The sequence below is a fragment of the Mauremys mutica genome, chromosome 5, assembly GCF_020497125.1.
Source record: "Mauremys mutica isolate MM-2020 ecotype Southern chromosome 5, ASM2049712v1, whole genome shotgun sequence".
NCBI classification, from domain to species: domain Eukaryota; kingdom Metazoa; phylum Chordata; order Testudines; family Geoemydidae; genus Mauremys; species Mauremys mutica.
In genome coordinates this window covers 118,489,781-118,506,820 of record NC_059076.1, presented here as the reverse complement: position 1 = coordinate 118,506,820, position 17,040 = coordinate 118,489,781, and the positions used below count along the sequence as shown (strand labels likewise).

The window sequence follows — 17,040 nt, the reverse complement described above, 5'->3', positions numbered from 1 at the left end:
CTTGCTGGGAGCTGATAAAAAAAAAGAAGCTACAAGCTACAAGCCAAAAAACTAGCCAACAAGCAACTCACAAGCCAATTAAGCCAAAAACAAGCCCAATTTCTGCGTTTTTTTTCGTGGGTTTGGCATGTCTGGTTGCCACCATAGACAAAAGATCGCACTTCACCCCAGGAAGATAGTAACATAATCAATTTGTAATAAATAACTATAGCTTAATTTCAGTGCTAAGCTACCCTATCTCACAGCCTTTAATGCAGATGCAGGATGCGATGGTGTTTAGTGGTCTAGATGAGAGAGATAAGATATCTCAGGCATATAGCTAGGATTGCTTGTCAACTTGCTCTTAAATGAGTGTTTGTTGCTTACAGAAAGCACTGGTTGAAGTTTATCACTTACCTCAGAGTCTGCACACTTCGTGATATTAACTGGAGTACTGAGTGCAGATATAAGATTTTCTGCATCACCATGCAGTAGGTTGATATGGGGCACTGAGCTGCCATACAGGAGGTAATCATTTTATAGGAGAGGAAAGCTCAAGGTCCTATAGCACGTCAGTGGCAGAGCCCACATAAAACTTCTGACTCCAAGTCCTGTGCTCTAACCACTAGACATGCTCCCTTTCCAATCTTGCGACAGTTTTTTTCAGAACTGCTCAGTAGGCATAATCACGGCCAGATATTTCAGAAGATCTTAGCTCTCATTTAGAGAACTAATGATGTGCCCAATATTTTTTTTAAAACTTCATCATGTTAGTGGTGTGATATTTTGAAAATCTGGCCATAGGTTTCACAGTGGGAGCTGCTGGATGCTGAGCCTTTTGAAAATCTGGGGGTTTAAATGGGAGCTGAGCAGTTATGAAAATCTTACCCCATAACAGGTGATTTCAATGGCTTTTGTTACTCAGGAGGTTATTCAGATGATCATAAATTATCCTTTCTGGCCTTAAAAACCTATGAACAATACTATATTTGCTCTGGAAGTTCTTCTGGTTTCATTTAAACTGTCTGTGCCTTAGTTTTCCCATATGTGAAATAGGTATTTTTATTATAGCCGTCTCACAAGGGTGTTGTGAATTCATTGTTCCAAAGGTGCTTTAACATTGTTGTTTGACAGGCATTAATATATTTATGATACTTTAATTATACACCTACACTGGCTTGAAAGGTAAAAAAATAATTTTGACTTATGAGGTGAGTGCACATTTTGATTGACAGATTTGGGGTATTCTTTTAGTATTCTGTACTAAGAATAGTTTTATGACTTAATAGATTAAAATATATATGTATATTTGTTTTCTTGAATACACACAGAAGGAAGCTGAAGAACTGAAAGAGGATAGAATAGCCAATAAGAGATTAGAACAGCAAGTGCTGACCCTGAAATCCCAACTAAGAGACCAGACTGCATTACAAAGTCAGTTTCAAGACTTGCAAAACCAAGTGGAATGCCTTCAGGCTCAGCTGTGTGAAAAGGTATAATAAAGCTGGCTGTTATGTGCTTAACTGAGTGGACTAACATGGGCTTAGCTTGCTGATTCCACTTTATTCTTCTGACATGAAAGGACCAAAATATTCTTCTTTCTAAGGAATGATTATAAGGGCAATAAAATGGTGTGTGCAGTGCAGCTACATAAAGCTGATCATCTGAAGGGAGAGAAAAGATGACGGTAAAATGTCTGAGTGGCTGACATGGAAAGATTGATAGTCTTTCCATGGTTAAGGCTGCTGCCAAGTTCCATTATAATTCCTGTAGCCTAACTGCAGGCAAAATGGCATCCAAATTTTTTCTCTGGGGAATCTTGCTCTCCTCTCTCCAATGTCTGGATTTCTAAAATTCCCATCACTGTGATATATAGATGCTGTACAAGACTACAAAACTTAGCAAAGTCTATCAAAGTTGTGCCAAGATCCACCAGCATTTCTTTTGTTCAAGGTATTAGACCTCGTATGCACTTAAAAAGTTTCCCAGCATAACTATGTCAGTTAGGAGTGTGATTATTTTTTATTCAAATATTTATGCTGATAGAAGCCTAGTGTAGATGCAGTTATACCTGTAGAAGCTATTTTATAATGGTATAGCTTATTTCATTTCACCAAACCAGAATAAACTATGCTGGTATAAGCACGTTTATAACTGTGCCTACACTAGGGGAGGAGGGTTTGCTGCTTTAATTATAACAGCATAGTAAAAGCAGCAACACTTTGAAGCATAGACAGGCCTTAATTGTTTTTGTGTGTCATCAAATTTTTGTTCAGTGCCACTTATCTGAGAAATTCCTGTGGCAAGTTGATTAGTGTTAACAGTTTGCCCTAAATGGGGCATGATCAGTGATGTGTTGCCAAAATGTTAACAGCAAATCATGTGGCATTCACTGGGGAAAATCTCTTTCCCTCATCTTCCCCTCCCCCACACCCCTCGTGAAAGGGGAGGTAGCCTCAGTGTAGAACCACCTAGGAGTTATTCCTCACAGCGGCAGGTGTGGTGAAAAGCTGTAGCCTCTGCTCTCTGTCCTGGTGAGGGAAAGAACATGAAACATAAAATATTGTGTCAAACCCAGTGGATCATACTCTCAAAGCCAATCCAACTGCAAAAGTTATGCCCAATAACACAGTATAAAAGTTATCTTCTAATTAGGTGTGCTCATTTCTGATGCGTATGATTATAGTGGCACTGCACATAAGAAGATAAGAATGGCCATACTGGGTCAGACCAAAGGTCCATCCAGCCAAATATCCTGTCTACCGACAGTGACCAATGCCAGGTGTCCCAGAGGAAGTGAACCTAAGAGGTAATGATCAAGTGATCTCTCTCCTGCCATCCATCTCCACCCTCTGACAAACAGAGGCTAGGGACACCATGCCTTACCCATCCTGGCTAATAGCCATCAGGGGTGGCTCCAGGCACCAGCACACCAAGCTCGTCCCTGAGGCGGCAAGCCACGGGGGGCGCTCTGCCAGTCGCTGCGAGGGCGGCAGGCAGGTTGCCTTCGGCGGCATGCCTGCGGAGGGTCTGCTGGTCCCGCGGCTTCGGCGGACCTCCCGCAGGCATGCTGCCGAATCCACAGGACTGGGAACCTCCCGCAGGCAAGCCGCCGAAGGCAGCCTGCCTGCCGTGCTTGGGGCGGCAAAATACCTAGAGCCGCCCCTGATAGCCATTTAATGGACTATCCTCATGAATTTATCTAGTTCTCTTTTAAACCCTGTTATAGTCCTAGCCTTCACAACCTCCTCAGGCAAGGAGTGCCACAGTTCCATATCTCATCATATCTCATCTTTTGAAGATCTACTATGTTTGATGACTGGAGGTTCAGAGACAAGTTATTAATGATCATAACTTTTAGTTCCTTATCACCAGTATAGTCTGCAGCTACCTCACTGTTGAGTGCCTAGACAAGTTCAGCTTCTGCTGTCTTTCTGCTGAGGGCAGGCAGAGTGCTGCAGACAATATATTTCCTTTTTGGTAGGGTGACCATATGTCCCAATTTTATAGGGACAGTTCCAATATTTGGGGCTTTGTCTTATGTAGGCCCCTGTTATCCCCCCATGCCCTGTCCTGATTTTTCACACTTGCTGTCTGGTCACCCTACTTCTTGGACAACCCACCAGTGCACCAAGAAGGTGTGACTTAACAACACAGTGGTCACATTAAAAAGTCTACATCTGCCCCCAGTTACCACACAGTGCCATCTGAGATGCCACAGTTATTTCCTGTTCATAAGTGCAGGAGAATATGTTCACATTACAGACACCACTGTGTGGTAACTCCTTGCCTTTTGAATAATATTCACCATGTAAAAACTTTAACTAAAAATATAATAAGCCAAAAGCCAACAGCTTATGTGGAAGGCGGTTTTGTTGTTCACTATTCTGAAAACAGAACTGATGACTGAACAACTAAAGGAAGCCATATTGTACTTCTGATGAAGCCTGCGGATATGTCCTTTAGAATGAAATCTCCAAGTGCTTTGCTAGAGTTTTAGTTGCTTTGTTTGGGTTTTAGTTATGTTAGTTTAATTTATTTTTATTTTACTTTATTTTTTAAAAAAACCTTTTACACTTAACCCCCACACACACATTAAATAATCAATATAAGCAAATAAACATAAATGGAGATGGGAGTGGCCATCGTTCGGAGGTCACGCTGGGTTCTAGGTGGGTTGCCTGGTTCACTCCAAGATAACGGGCTTTGTCAATAGATGATCCCGTTCAACAGCAGGAGTAGACAGAGTGGCAAAAGAGTTCTGCCTAACAGCAGGAGGAGCAGACACAGCTCCCAGGTCATCCTCCCAACTATCCATTTAGGGCAGCGTTTAGAGTTGTATCTCACAGCAATGGCAACGACCCTTCAACACCTTGCAGAAGATCAGGGCCGGCTCTACCATTTTTGCTGTCCCAAGTGAAAAAAAAAATGCTCAGACTGTGCCACCCCAAGAATAGACTGAATGCCGCCCCTTAGCATGTGCCACCCCAGGCACGTGCTTCCTCTGCTGGTTCCTGGAGCTGGCCCTGCAGAAGATGCACCAGCGGCCCACCTTGCTGTTGCTGAAATTGTGGCCTACTTATTATCCTTTACTACTTGCCTACACCCCTCTCTGACTCATGCCTGCAGGGTTTATCAGCCTCACTATCAGTGCAACATGTCAAAGTTGAGCAACAGAATACAGGATGAAATAAAGGTCTTTGTACCAAAGTTAATTGCTCCACCTCACCATCTTGGCATTTCACTTCTTGCTTCAACATAAATGAAGTGTGTCCAGTGAAAGGATCTCTCCCTGGCACCCTTCTTTGCTCCCCCAATCATAATACAATTTAAAAAATTATTTCTTTTCTGCTACATACTATATTCCTTCCCAAACCCACAAATAATAATGTAAAGTGGCATCGTGAGCACTTCCGGCATGAGCATGTTTGTTCTCATGCAATAATTATTTTATGTGTGCATGTGCACACACAATGTATGTCATAATTGCATTATATAAATGCAAATCATTATCAGTCAAATAAAATATATACACATGAACATAAAGAAATCCATATTTTATTGTGTAATTCTAAGTTATTAATATGAAGCTGATTTTATATTTTGAAAATAGTGGGTGCTTTTGTCCTAGAGATCTGAAAGCAGATTTCCTAAAAGCAATAAACGTTGTTATCCTAGGCTGTACAGTATGCAATGTTGTACATATATCTTTGAAAGTTGTACCTTCACCACCTCAGGTGAGTGCAGAGTATGGGTTTTTTTCTATGCACACATTTGAAATCTGTCATCAAATGCTCATGGAGAAAATCCCTCCTGAGTTCCGGCATGTTACCACACATTATAGATGAGAAAAGGGGAAACTACTTTCTGGAGAAGCGGGATAGAAGATTCATAGGGTACCTGAAGAGATGCACACATAATGATGGATACCAGAATAAGGCTTTTAATGTGGTGCTGCTGTGATTAAGTAACCTGAGGTGGCCAGTGATAAAGGAACTCCTTAAACTACCAAAACATTGTAAAGGGAATCTTGAATAACTGAGTACAAAATGTTTTTCATTCATTTAGACTGAGGAACTTCAGAAAAGAAAGACTGAAACTGACCTGACAGTAGCTCCGCTCAAGGTAATGTATTTTGCTGAAACTGTTGCAGCATCTCTGATCTTTTTCATTGATTACAAAGCAAGCTTAATTTGGTTATTCTTAGTAACAGTATACTTAGCCACACTCTTTCTGTAGTGTGTGGTATGCCTGTTTCCAGGAAGACCCTCCTGAATGTTAGCCATTTGACTTTAATTGGACTGCAGGCCCGGGGTTAGGAGGGGAAGCTGGTATCATTGCTACTATTGCTGTTCATCTTGCCACCAGAGGGAACTAGTACACAGAGAACTGAACTATCCATTACTAGTTACCTGCATGTGTTGGTTGTGGTTGTGATGCTGCAGAGATTGATGGCTCAGAAATATAGGAATATGAGCAATGTCTTAAACCCTGATATCAAAATCTGCTTAGTCAGATTAGACAAAAAATATAAATACACTGGGGAACTGAAGTCTATTTGTCTGTTGTTATGCTACATAGGCTAAGCTTGCTTGCCTTGTCCGGAAATGCCACGAAAGAAACAGCTTGATTACCCAGCTGGTCAGGGAATTTCACAGGCATGGAATTATGGATTCCATTTTCAATGAAGAGGCAAAGAATTTGGTGAATGACATGGCGCTTGCAGAGTACACTACCACCTTTACATCTGTATGCAATCGAGAGGTAAGTGCATACAAATTCCCAATCATACCAGTCAATACCTGCACTCTGTATAAAATGTATGTAGCCAGATGGTGAAATGTGTATTCTTAAATGTTACTGACTTTTATTAAACCAATGCTGGGGGGCCCAAAGTATCATTTATCAGAAAATATATGGGGCCAGATTCCTAGTTGTGGTAAATCAGTGGAGCTATGCCAATTTACCCCTGCTGTAGACTGGGCTGTCATCTCTGGAGGAGGTTACATGGTACGTCTGCCACCCATAAGACTGTGAGGTGAAGACGTAATAGACATAATATGCTCAAATTCCCTAAAATGTCTTCTTCACCCACCTCCAAATATAGATTTTCTATTTTGTGATAAGAAGTGAGGCATCACTGTAAGCTTGTGATGGGATACACCTCGTGCTAGGCTAGGTGAAGACTACCCCCCAAAAAGTACATAACCGCTGATGTTGAAAACTGTTAATAGAGTGGAGAGTTACCCATCCTGTCTTCATTCTTCTCATCCTCCTTTGCTCTTCTTCCTGTTTTCCCGTGCCCTCCTCAGCCTGAACGTAGTATGCCTCCAGTAGCTCCCCTCAACTTATTTATTGCACCAAATCCTTGGTGAGGGGCAGTGGGTCTGAGGTCAAATTTGTAGGTTACTCCCTTTACTGAAACAGTGACTGCATGAGTGCTGAAGGTCACGTTTGAAAGTGTGGCTGCCAAGCTGTTTGTTTACATGCTACCACTTCTGCCTTTGAGTGCCCTAGTGGAATGAGCACTCTGTGTTCCAGAGCACTGGAGCAGCTGTCCTCAGTTTAATACTTATAATATAATCATAAATAATAAAATCTAGCACTTATATAGTGCTTTTAATCAGTAGATCTCAAAGGGCTTCACAATCTTTAATGGATTCACCCTCCTTCCACACTTCTTGAAATCCTTCCTTTGAAGAGCATGGAACATACGGCTGGGCTGAAGGTAAATTTATTTCACTCTGATTTATTGTTCTCATTTCTTTTAATGCTCCATTGACCCTAGTGTCCAACCTACCCTTTATTGGGTATTGGCTGGCGGCCATCCTCAAATCTCCTGTGCTTCCGCCTTGTCAAATATACACATTTTGAGGCTGATTCACCATTGTGTTCCTCCAGTTTTATGCTGGCTGCAACATAATAGAGAAAAGGATGGAAAAGTAACAGCTCAGCATTCAGTGTTTATTCTACCTCTGCTGTGACAGTGGCACTTCTGAACAAATCCAGCCAGCATTTGCTCAGCAACTGATCCAGGACTGCTGGGGATAGGGAAGAAATCTCCAAATGGAGATACTGTAACTCTGGCTTCATGCCCGGGGGATTGCCCTGGCCAATAATACACTGACTGCCAAAGAGATTATGACTTCAAATTCTGTCTGGCAAAGGAGAAGCAGAGAGTGAAGGTGAAGAGAATGATGGAGACAATACTGTGTGAAGCTGGATTTCAGCTGTGTTGTAAGCAACTGAAGCACTAACTGCATAACTATCTGGGGTCTGCGTGCAAGGTTCCAAAGAAGCTGTTCCTGAAGAACTGCACCAAACAAGACATCTTGGAGCTGGCACACTTGTCGTACAGCGCAATTTTTAATTTTGGATTTCAATTTCCTTTATCCTCAGAACTGGGTAATGCAGTTCTATGCAGAATGGTTGTAGCTGTGTTGATCCCAGGATATTAGAGACAAGACGGGTCAGGTCTGACAAAGAGCTCTGTGTGACTCGAGAGCTTGTTTCCCTCACCAACAGAAGTTGGTCCAATAAAAAGATATTACCTCCCCCACCTTGTCTCTCAAATACTTTTGGTAAGTGCCAGGGTTCATAACATTAGGTAGCCTCATACAGAAGCCTACTGTATGGCTGGAGGAATAAAGACATTTGGGTTAGAGAGTGTTTTGTAAAATTGGGGTGCTTACCCTGTAGATAATATTAATACAAATTAAAGAAGAAAGATATATGGTGCCCTATTTTTTCTCCAAAGCCTCCCAGCATTATACTGAGGGTAGCATTGCAGGACTGGTTCTTAGAAAGTTTATTCATTTTTCACTTATGAACTGCTAGTTTATTTACCAGCAGAAACAGAGATGGTTCAGCATGGATATATGCCAGGTTACTGCAGATATGCCTGTTTGCAACAAAACTTAATTACATTTTTAAAGTATTTATTATTAAATGGCCTTTCTGTCATTAAGAGATTGACCGAGGAAAGGTTTTTTCTCAGTACTGTACTTCATTTGTTTGGCAGACAAATTGCACCAAGAAACTCAAGAGCAGAAGCGACACACATATGCAATAAGAACTACTTGTTTCATGCTTCTAAAGCACTTTCTTAGCTCCTGCTGTGCTCAGACATATATAAACAACATGAAGATGTATGGGGTTTTGGAATGTAGTGCCATTCAGGGAAAGGCAACACAATAACTTATGGCAAAGTATGACCATAAGGTTATGCTGGTGTGTTTTTCTGCATGTTTCATTGTATTTCATATGGCACTGAAGAGGTTTGTTTGTTGTTCTAATCCATTACATTTTAAGAGCTGCCAGAAATAATACTTGCTTCTGTATCTTGTTAGAAGAGTGAGTTAATTGTATGTTAGTTGTACATTGGGGTCTTGATAAGACTCAAAACTGTGTTCAGTTTAACTACTACAATTAGGAAAGTGATTTAAGATTGTCATTTGGTTCCATAATCTTTTGGAGTTTTCACTTTCCTGTACTCCCCAAAACCAACCAGGTTTATCATTCAGCTACACTCTCTCTCTCTCTCTCTCTCTCTCTCTCTCTCTGTGTGTTTGTGTGTACTGTAATTTTGTATGCAAAAACTTGAACAGAGTTTTAATTGGTAAACTTTGTTCTTTTAATCTATCGTCACAAAAATCTTATAACTAGAAAGAGATTAATCACTAATTTACATGACAGGTGGAGTGATTACATTCTATCCTGGAAAATATTTATTTTCAAAGTTAATGTGAGATGGAAGAGTGGTGTTGTACTTGAAGAATTAGTCTGGGCTCTGTTCCTGGTTCTACCTTATGCTTTGAGTCTGACTTTGGACAAGTCACTTATTCTCTGTCTGCCTCAGTTCCTCATCTAAAATGGAGGTAACCTTTCACTGCTCCCAGTTAGCTGTTGGGGAGACAAATTAATTAATATTTGTGAGGTGTTCAGATGTTGCTGTGGATGAGCGCCATGGAAAAGCCAATCAATTATATTAAAAAATACAGTGCTGAAAGACATGTTTACCCAGTTATGTGTTCAGACCTGTTCAATAAATATAGGTACCAGCATAAAAATAATGGATTGAGTTTTGTAATTGGCCTCGCTGTCAGCAGTATCAGGCTCAATAAATATATATATTCTGTGATAGATTATACTTGTTCATGCGACTTAACAGACAAATAAAAGAGAGGATATCTGGTCCCAAGGGCTTCCAGTCTGTAGCAATGGAACTCTGTACAGGTGCAGATGTGCCAATTTAGTAGATTACAAAGCAAAATTGGAGCCTAAATTAATTCATAATTTAACAAATAATGATTGCAGTGACTGAGGAGACAGAGAGCGTTCATTTATAACCATGTGATACATTTTTGATTTTCATAATCAACTATTAAATAACGCAGTCCTATAGTAAATTGAATTTATTTTGCATCTTTGACCATTTCACTGACATTTTGTCACTACTATTCTCAGCAAAAACTACTTCTAACATTCCAAAGCTACGACCAGCTTTCAAACTGCCACTAAACAATCAATCAGAAAAGAATCTAACCCAAACATTTCCTTCTTTCCTCATAAATCATCCCCAGAATTTCAAAGGGTGCTATAGAAAACCCCCACATAGACAGAGTTCCCCCTCCTAAGCTTCCCGATAGAGAATTGATTTTACTCATTTCTTGACCAGAGATTAATTTAAGGCCTGATATCTTGAAACTCATCAGGCCTCAACACACCTTGTTTATCCTATTGGGGAGCTGGAATTCAAGGTTTTGCAATGATATAAGGGCTGATCCTAAACCCATTGAAGTCTAAGGCCCACAAACAATTTGTACTTAGTTTTTGTGGTTCAGGAGATATCAGACTTTAAAATTATAACAGTGTGGTTCATAGAAAAGCTATTTTAGATCCCTTTTTAAGGTGCTAGTTTTGATTCTCCACTTCATTTGAGTTAGTACGGTTCCCAGTACAGCAAGGGGCTTATGCACATCACTAGGGCTAGTCACATGGTTAAAGTTAACCATGTGCTTAAGTGTTGTGCTGAATTGGGGCCCAAGTGGCTGGTGACCATTGCGTTCCATAGAGTATGAATTTATTAAGACTACTTGACAAAAAATGCTTTCTTTGCAATAAAAACCCTCTCAACTAAATTATATTTGAAAAATTGTTAACGATATTAAGGCTATATGATATGAAATGAACAACCTGGAAGATGTGAATTTGAGTTCATAGTGCTGGCTAGATCCTCAACTGGTGTAAATCAGCATTCTCCAGTGACTTCAAAGGAGTTATGCTGATTCACAGCAGCCAAAGATCTAGCTTGAGTTAAGCACAGGGTAGCAGCCATCACTCTGAATTTCCTGGATTGTTAGTTTTACAGCTCAACATTATATATTTAAACTGGTTTTCAGTGACACAGCAAATTCAGTTGACTAATGAGGTTGTCAAGTATCAGAGGGGTAGCCACAATGAGGTTGTGTTTTCCTAAGTTAACCTTCAGTATCCCTGTTTAAATACCAGGCTTCCCACTAATGCCAGGATACAAATTGAACTAATAAGCTTAACGGAAGAAACACCTCTGGGATCATGGTCTAAGTCCAATAAGATGGGCAGCTTCAGTTTAAATTGCGCTGGAAGGTTTTCCTCACTTCTAAACAATGCACCACATGCAGTATTGTTTGTTATCATTAATTTACTTGCTTAGAAGCCACAACTAATCTGTAAGATTAATTTCAGCTATTGTTCATCCCCAGAATGTATTTCAGTGTGGCCAAAAATGAAGGCCTGTACACAAGACCTTGCATCACTTCTATAAGTTGTGTTAGAGGCGCATATGTTGTTTGGGGCACTTTTAATGTTCATATGTGTCTAATATAAACAAGAAGAGCTGGGCAGGTGGAGAAATAACTAGTTTATTTCTAAACATGGTCTCATTGTGAATTCTTCCAAAAGGCCTAAACTCCTGAAGACCTCCTTATAATAATGGTAATTGTGATGGAGTGGGAATTTTTCATAATATTTTGTATGAATACTGTGTGTGCCTCAGTTTCCCCTATGAGCTGCCTGGTTAACTACGTGAGGGGGAAAGGTTGTTTACTCTCTGCAGAGATTCAGGTGTGATTGACGCCTGCCTGTGTGGGGCTTGGGACTGGGCCCATGCCTATGGAGAGCCTGAAAAAGACAATGGCCATTCCAATTGCCAAGACATTTGGTACCTAGCAACTAACGACCATGGATAGCCCACCCTCTGCAGGAAGTCAGCTGCTTTTGACCAGCTGGAGAACAAAGGGCTAAGGAGGCTGGCCAGGTGACCCTGTTTCCCTGGAACAAGAACAAAGGACTAAGACAGGGTCCCTTAGGGTTGTTCAGTGTGGGCTGCTGGAGGGGAGGAGAAGCTTCTGGACTGGGACTACAGAGGGGTGAGAGAGGACTCTTGGCTCAGTACTGACCCAGATGTTCTTTGCTGTCACTTTCTGTTTTCTATGTTAACTAAGGACTTCCTATGCTGGGTTCCAGACATCTAATAAACCCTCCTGCTTTTACAACACTGACTGAGCATCACTCCAGTTAAAGCAAGTTGGGGGTGCCTTGCTCCCTTTGGGTGTGTAAGTCTCCCTCAGGTGCCCAACTCAGGTGGACTCACTGAAGGGCGCTCATGGCGTGAAGCAGGGGTGCTGAAGGCTCCGAAGTTCAGACCCAGGAGGCAGTGAAGCCAAGGGGCTTACCCCAGTGAGAAAGTGTGACTATAAGGGGGTTGACGCACCAAATGGGTCCTCCCAAGGACAGTTCCAGAGCAGTTCAAGAGCACTGAGGATCTGTGGGTCCATAACTGTAATTAACTAGACAACTGAAAATCGTAAACACAAAACATGATGAGGTTTTAAAAAATAAAAAAGTATGTAACGAACGGTTACTTAGATTATAAGCTCTTTGGAGAAGGGCCTGTCTTTTCGTTCTGTGTTTGTACAGAGCCTAGCACAATGGAGTCCTAGTCCATGATTAGGTTACCTCGGCTCTATGGTAATACAAATTAATAATAATTAATAATAACGTGGTCAATTGTTGCATCCAATTTGTCTGTCCTTTCTTTGAGTGTTGCTTGTTTAGATTGGAAGATCTTTCTGCTAAGCAGGTTTTCTTCCTCCCTGCTTATAACACGCCTTGCAGAATAATAAGGATAATTAATAAATAAGCCCTTCCCAATAAAGACTATGTCAACGTGCCCTGATAATTATGTATCATTCCTCCCTACTCCGTTCCATTCTGTTTTGGACCATAACAATGCTGTCAGGGGCACCACCTCTATTGCATATTTTCCAAATTTCCTGAGATATGTATCAAGTTCTGAGGGAGAATTTGGATGACAAGGAGACAATGTGGCCAGAGTTAGAGATAATATTCTAATCTGGGCTGGATATCAGTGAAAACCAACCTGCGAGCCTTCAGGGTAAATAGTAATAGTTTAAATGGTAAGAACACCAGCTTCACCTCGCATTAATAAGGGCTGTTTATATATCACTTGTGCTTCAGATTGCTAAACTGTGACTTGCTTGCATGGCAGTGCAGGGGACTAAGAGAGTTTAACATGGCCTCCATCAGCCCCTGCCATCACCACCACCACCACCACCACTACCCCCACCCTGCCAGCTACGCATGATCTGTCTAGATCTTCTCTTGAGTCCAGGCAGAGAGGGGAGAGTAGAGGCTGCAGGCAGGGGCAGCTCTAGGAATTTTGCCGCCCCAAGCACGGCAGGCAGGCTGCCTTCCACGGCTTGCCTGTGGACGGTCCGCTGGTCCCGCGGCTTTGGCGGACCCTCCGCAGGCACGCCTGTGGGAGGTCCGCCGAAGCCATGGGACCAGCGGACCCTCCGCAGGCAAACCACGGAGGCAGCCTGCCTGCCGCCCTCGCGGCGCCGGCAGAGCGCCCCGTGTGGCTTGCCGCCCAAGCACGTGCTTGGTGTGCTGGGGCCTGGAGCCGCCCTGGCTGCAGGTTCAATACTTCAAGTGGGTAAGGAGTGGGCATAGCCATGGCTCCACCTCTCCAACCTCTGTGCTGAACCAGGCAATGAGCCAATGCCGCATACTCCCCTCTCTTCTCTCTCCCTCCTACAAACCTGGAGCTCTGGAGGAATTGTGACTGAATCACATTTCCTTTCCAGAGCAGCTCCTGAGACAACACAGGCCAGAAGTTTTCAGCTTTCATGGGACACATTGGTTTTTATACATTTGCCTAAAGGTTTAAAGAAAGGAAGTACCAGGTATAGAACTTCTCCAATTGAGTTAGCACTTTGATTTCTAGGGCGGGGGCTAAATGATGAACAGAACAGTAGAATTGCTTCCTGCACCATGCTAGGACAACTTTTTCTGAGGCTTCTTGGGTGGAACAATGGAATCTGGTCTATCTTTGTATAAATACAGCTTTATCTCCTACTGTCATGTGTATCAAATTTGAAGAAAATAGGTTTGAAATGACTTTCCAAACCCCCATAATAAAAAAAATCTCCGCATAAAGGGTCAGAATCTGAACTTACCCAGCATTTAGGGAGGAGAGTTGCTCCGGATCTTGGAGTCTAGTTCTGGTTCAGCTCTAAAGCCTGTTCCTGTGAGGTGTTGATCATTCCTGGAAGGGGATTAGTGCCTTTGACTCCCTTTTTAAGATTGGTCACAGGATCAGGCCTCTAGTATGACATCACAAGAGCAGACAAAGGTGACTTTTGTTCTATTAGAAATCCTAGGGGGAGAGGGGGAAGGAATAGAGAAGACTGTATTTATTTTTTTTAAAATACAAGAGGGCAAATCCATTGGGCGAGGCATGCTATATTTGACCTTCAAAAAGATGATTGAAAATAGCGGGATACAAAATAACATATATATATAAAGTGCTGGACCCAGTGCCCTTTTAGATGTCACATTTGATTCAGATAAGCAGTTCTGATCAATAATTGTTTTAATGTCTGTTCTTTCAGAGACGATCCCAGCAATTTGTAATGCCTGAGAAGACAGCACACAGACGAGGTTAGTATCATTTTTATTTTAAAATAAAACTGCTTGTAGCTTAGGTAGTTCGGAAATTGTTTTCTGACCTCACACATAATACACTATAGATGTCTAGCAACAGGTTTTGCTTCAATATATAGGCATGAAAAAAAAAAAAGCTTAGTAAAGTAGCATCCATAGTCAATTGTTAAAGTATTTTCCTAAAGTTCTTGATGGTCTTTTATTTTCCTGGTAAGTGTTGCCTCCTAGCTTCAGACAAAATGTGCAATGAAAATTGTCCAGAAGCATTAACTCTTTCTTCTCCAAACATGTAAATGCTTAAAAAAAAATGTGAATGCTTTTCAGGTCTTGTCACTGTGTGACCTCACTGGTGGAATAGCAAATTCTTTGAACTATTCTAGCAGATTCTTCTCCTACACCCCTCCCACTTGGCATAGTTTAAAGAAACTATAGAGGAAGATGAAACTCGTTCTAAAGAGAGTTTGGGAAGGTGGAATTAATTACTGAAAAAATGAAGGGGCAAAAATTAACTAATAGAAGAAATAGTCTGAAAATTCAACATGTAACTTTGAGGGGGAAGCACATGTACCCTGAGAGTAAGATAGGGAAATGACTTGTGGTAGGGTTGAGTCACATTTTGGGAACAAAATTCTCAGTGCTGCCTGTAATGCTCTAGGGACATCCCCTCCCATCCGCCCCAGGTTCTTGACCAGGACTTCAGGACAATTAAAGTAGAGTCTGTCCCCAGAAACTCACCCAAGGTTTTAAATGTAACGCAGTGTATACTTTGGGAGTTTAGTCCATATTGTAAAGATAAACATTTACATCATTCTTGTTCAGTAATGCTCATGGTTATATACCTCACTACTGAGTTTCAGTACTTTGACTCCTGGAGCCCTCAGTACCCTGAGACACAAAACAGTGCTGGTACTGAGAAACAGATGCTTGTAAAAAGGACACTTCATGTATCAGGTCATTTTGGATCCAAGTGGATTTTTATGTAGAGTGTAGGAAACTAAATGTATCACAACTACAAAGCTTTTGATGATTTGCTGCTGTGTTTTTCTCTTAGCGTCACAGACTCTTATGCCTACTGGGGAAGACAGTGATTTGCATCTGAGTGGGTCATTGCATTCTAGAACCTGCACCGCTACTGCTGACTTTCATCTGTCACCAGAGATGCCTCAAACTGTGCTTCCTGTAGTGAGTAAATTCTGATCCACTAATTTTAGAACCGATCTCTTCATGCCCTAAAATGTTTGAATACTGTCCTTTGTAATCTCTCCATCCCTTACGGCCTGTCAGCCTTCTAATGTATGTATGTGAGTAACTGGGCAGACCTGCTGTGACTTCCTGAAGCCTTCTCTGGCTTACCTCACTATCTCCATACTAGTCTTGCTAATAAATTTAATTATAACAACTAAGGGCTTGTCTACGCTACCGCTTAAGTCAATGTAACTTACGTCATTCAGGGGTGTGAAAAAAAACACACCCCTGAGTGACGTAAATTATATTGACTTAAAGCAGTGTCTACACCAGGCTATGTTGTCAGGGGAGACTCTCCCACTGACATAGTTTCTGCCTCTTGTTGAGGTGGCGTAATTATGTTGACAGGAGAGCACTCTCCCATTGACATAGCGCATCTGGTGAAGACAAGCATCGAGGCAGCTGCGCCAATGAAGCGCGGTAGTGAAGACAAGCCCTAAGTCAATAACAGTTTGAGCTAACCCCCACTGAAAATCAAAAGAGAGACTCCCATTAACTATTAGGCCCTAATTATTGGGCTCCCATCAATCGTTAGGCCAAAATTAGGCCCTACAATGAGAAATAGCATCAGGTGATCCAAGATCTCTGAACAAAAGTAGGTCAGGGGATTTTTGTTTGTTTGGTAGGAGAGCTCTGGATATTTTCACTTAGCTTTTTTATTTTGGGATTGAAAGTGGGGCAGTGAGAGGGATTTCTAGGAGCTATCTAGAGTCAAGCATATACCATGGTAAGAGACATTTCCAGTTTGGATTGACAAAAGGATGCTTCCAGGGTACTTACAAATGTTCAAAGTAAAAATAATGTATTATCCTTCTTGAATTCCGTAAATGTTGTTTCTGCAAAATTGTTTTTATAAATATTCCTGCAACATGTTCAATGTAGTGACTACTGTTGATTGAAAAACAAACCATTCCTGTCAGAAACATTTTCTAACCTGAATTCCTGATAACAGCATTTTTGGTTGCAGTTACTGCATCCTGTTGTAGACACTTCACAGGTCAATAGACTGCCAAATAATCATGGGACCTACGAGGCTGAAGCGAATGAGAAGGCAAGGCCAATTCCTGCAAGCTTTCTACAGAAGTCAGATGACATCTGCTGTGCTCACACAACTCAAAACAAGTGCACTACTTCTCCTTTAAAATTAACATGCCCAGAGAGGATCATAGCCTTGCATCGAGAGCTTAGACAAAACCATCGCAGTAATTACCAGGTCAATAAATCACTTTCATAGTTATTAATTTAATGAGATCAATTATTCTTAGCCGTCAGTTCATGAATCACATAAATATTTAAATAACTTCTTTA

At 41.5% G+C, this 17,040-nt stretch overlaps 1 protein-coding gene across 1 annotated transcript in view; it reads left to right on the top strand.

Moving 5' to 3' along the window:
- Window positions 1-17,040, top strand: part of C5H4orf50 (chromosome 5 C4orf50 homolog) — a 64,763-nt gene that overhangs the window by 23,502 nt on the left and 24,221 nt on the right. The window contains exons 9-14 of the mRNA XM_045018513.1: window positions 1,311-1,472; window positions 5,548-5,604; window positions 6,061-6,243; window positions 14,436-14,484; window positions 15,539-15,669; window positions 16,700-16,945. Of these exons, the coding sequence (XP_044874448.1) occupies window positions 1,311-1,472; window positions 5,548-5,604; window positions 6,061-6,243; window positions 14,436-14,484; window positions 15,539-15,669; window positions 16,700-16,945 (828 nt within the window). The remainder of the gene's footprint in view (window positions 1-1,310; window positions 1,473-5,547; window positions 5,605-6,060; window positions 6,244-14,435; window positions 14,485-15,538; window positions 15,670-16,699; window positions 16,946-17,040) is intronic.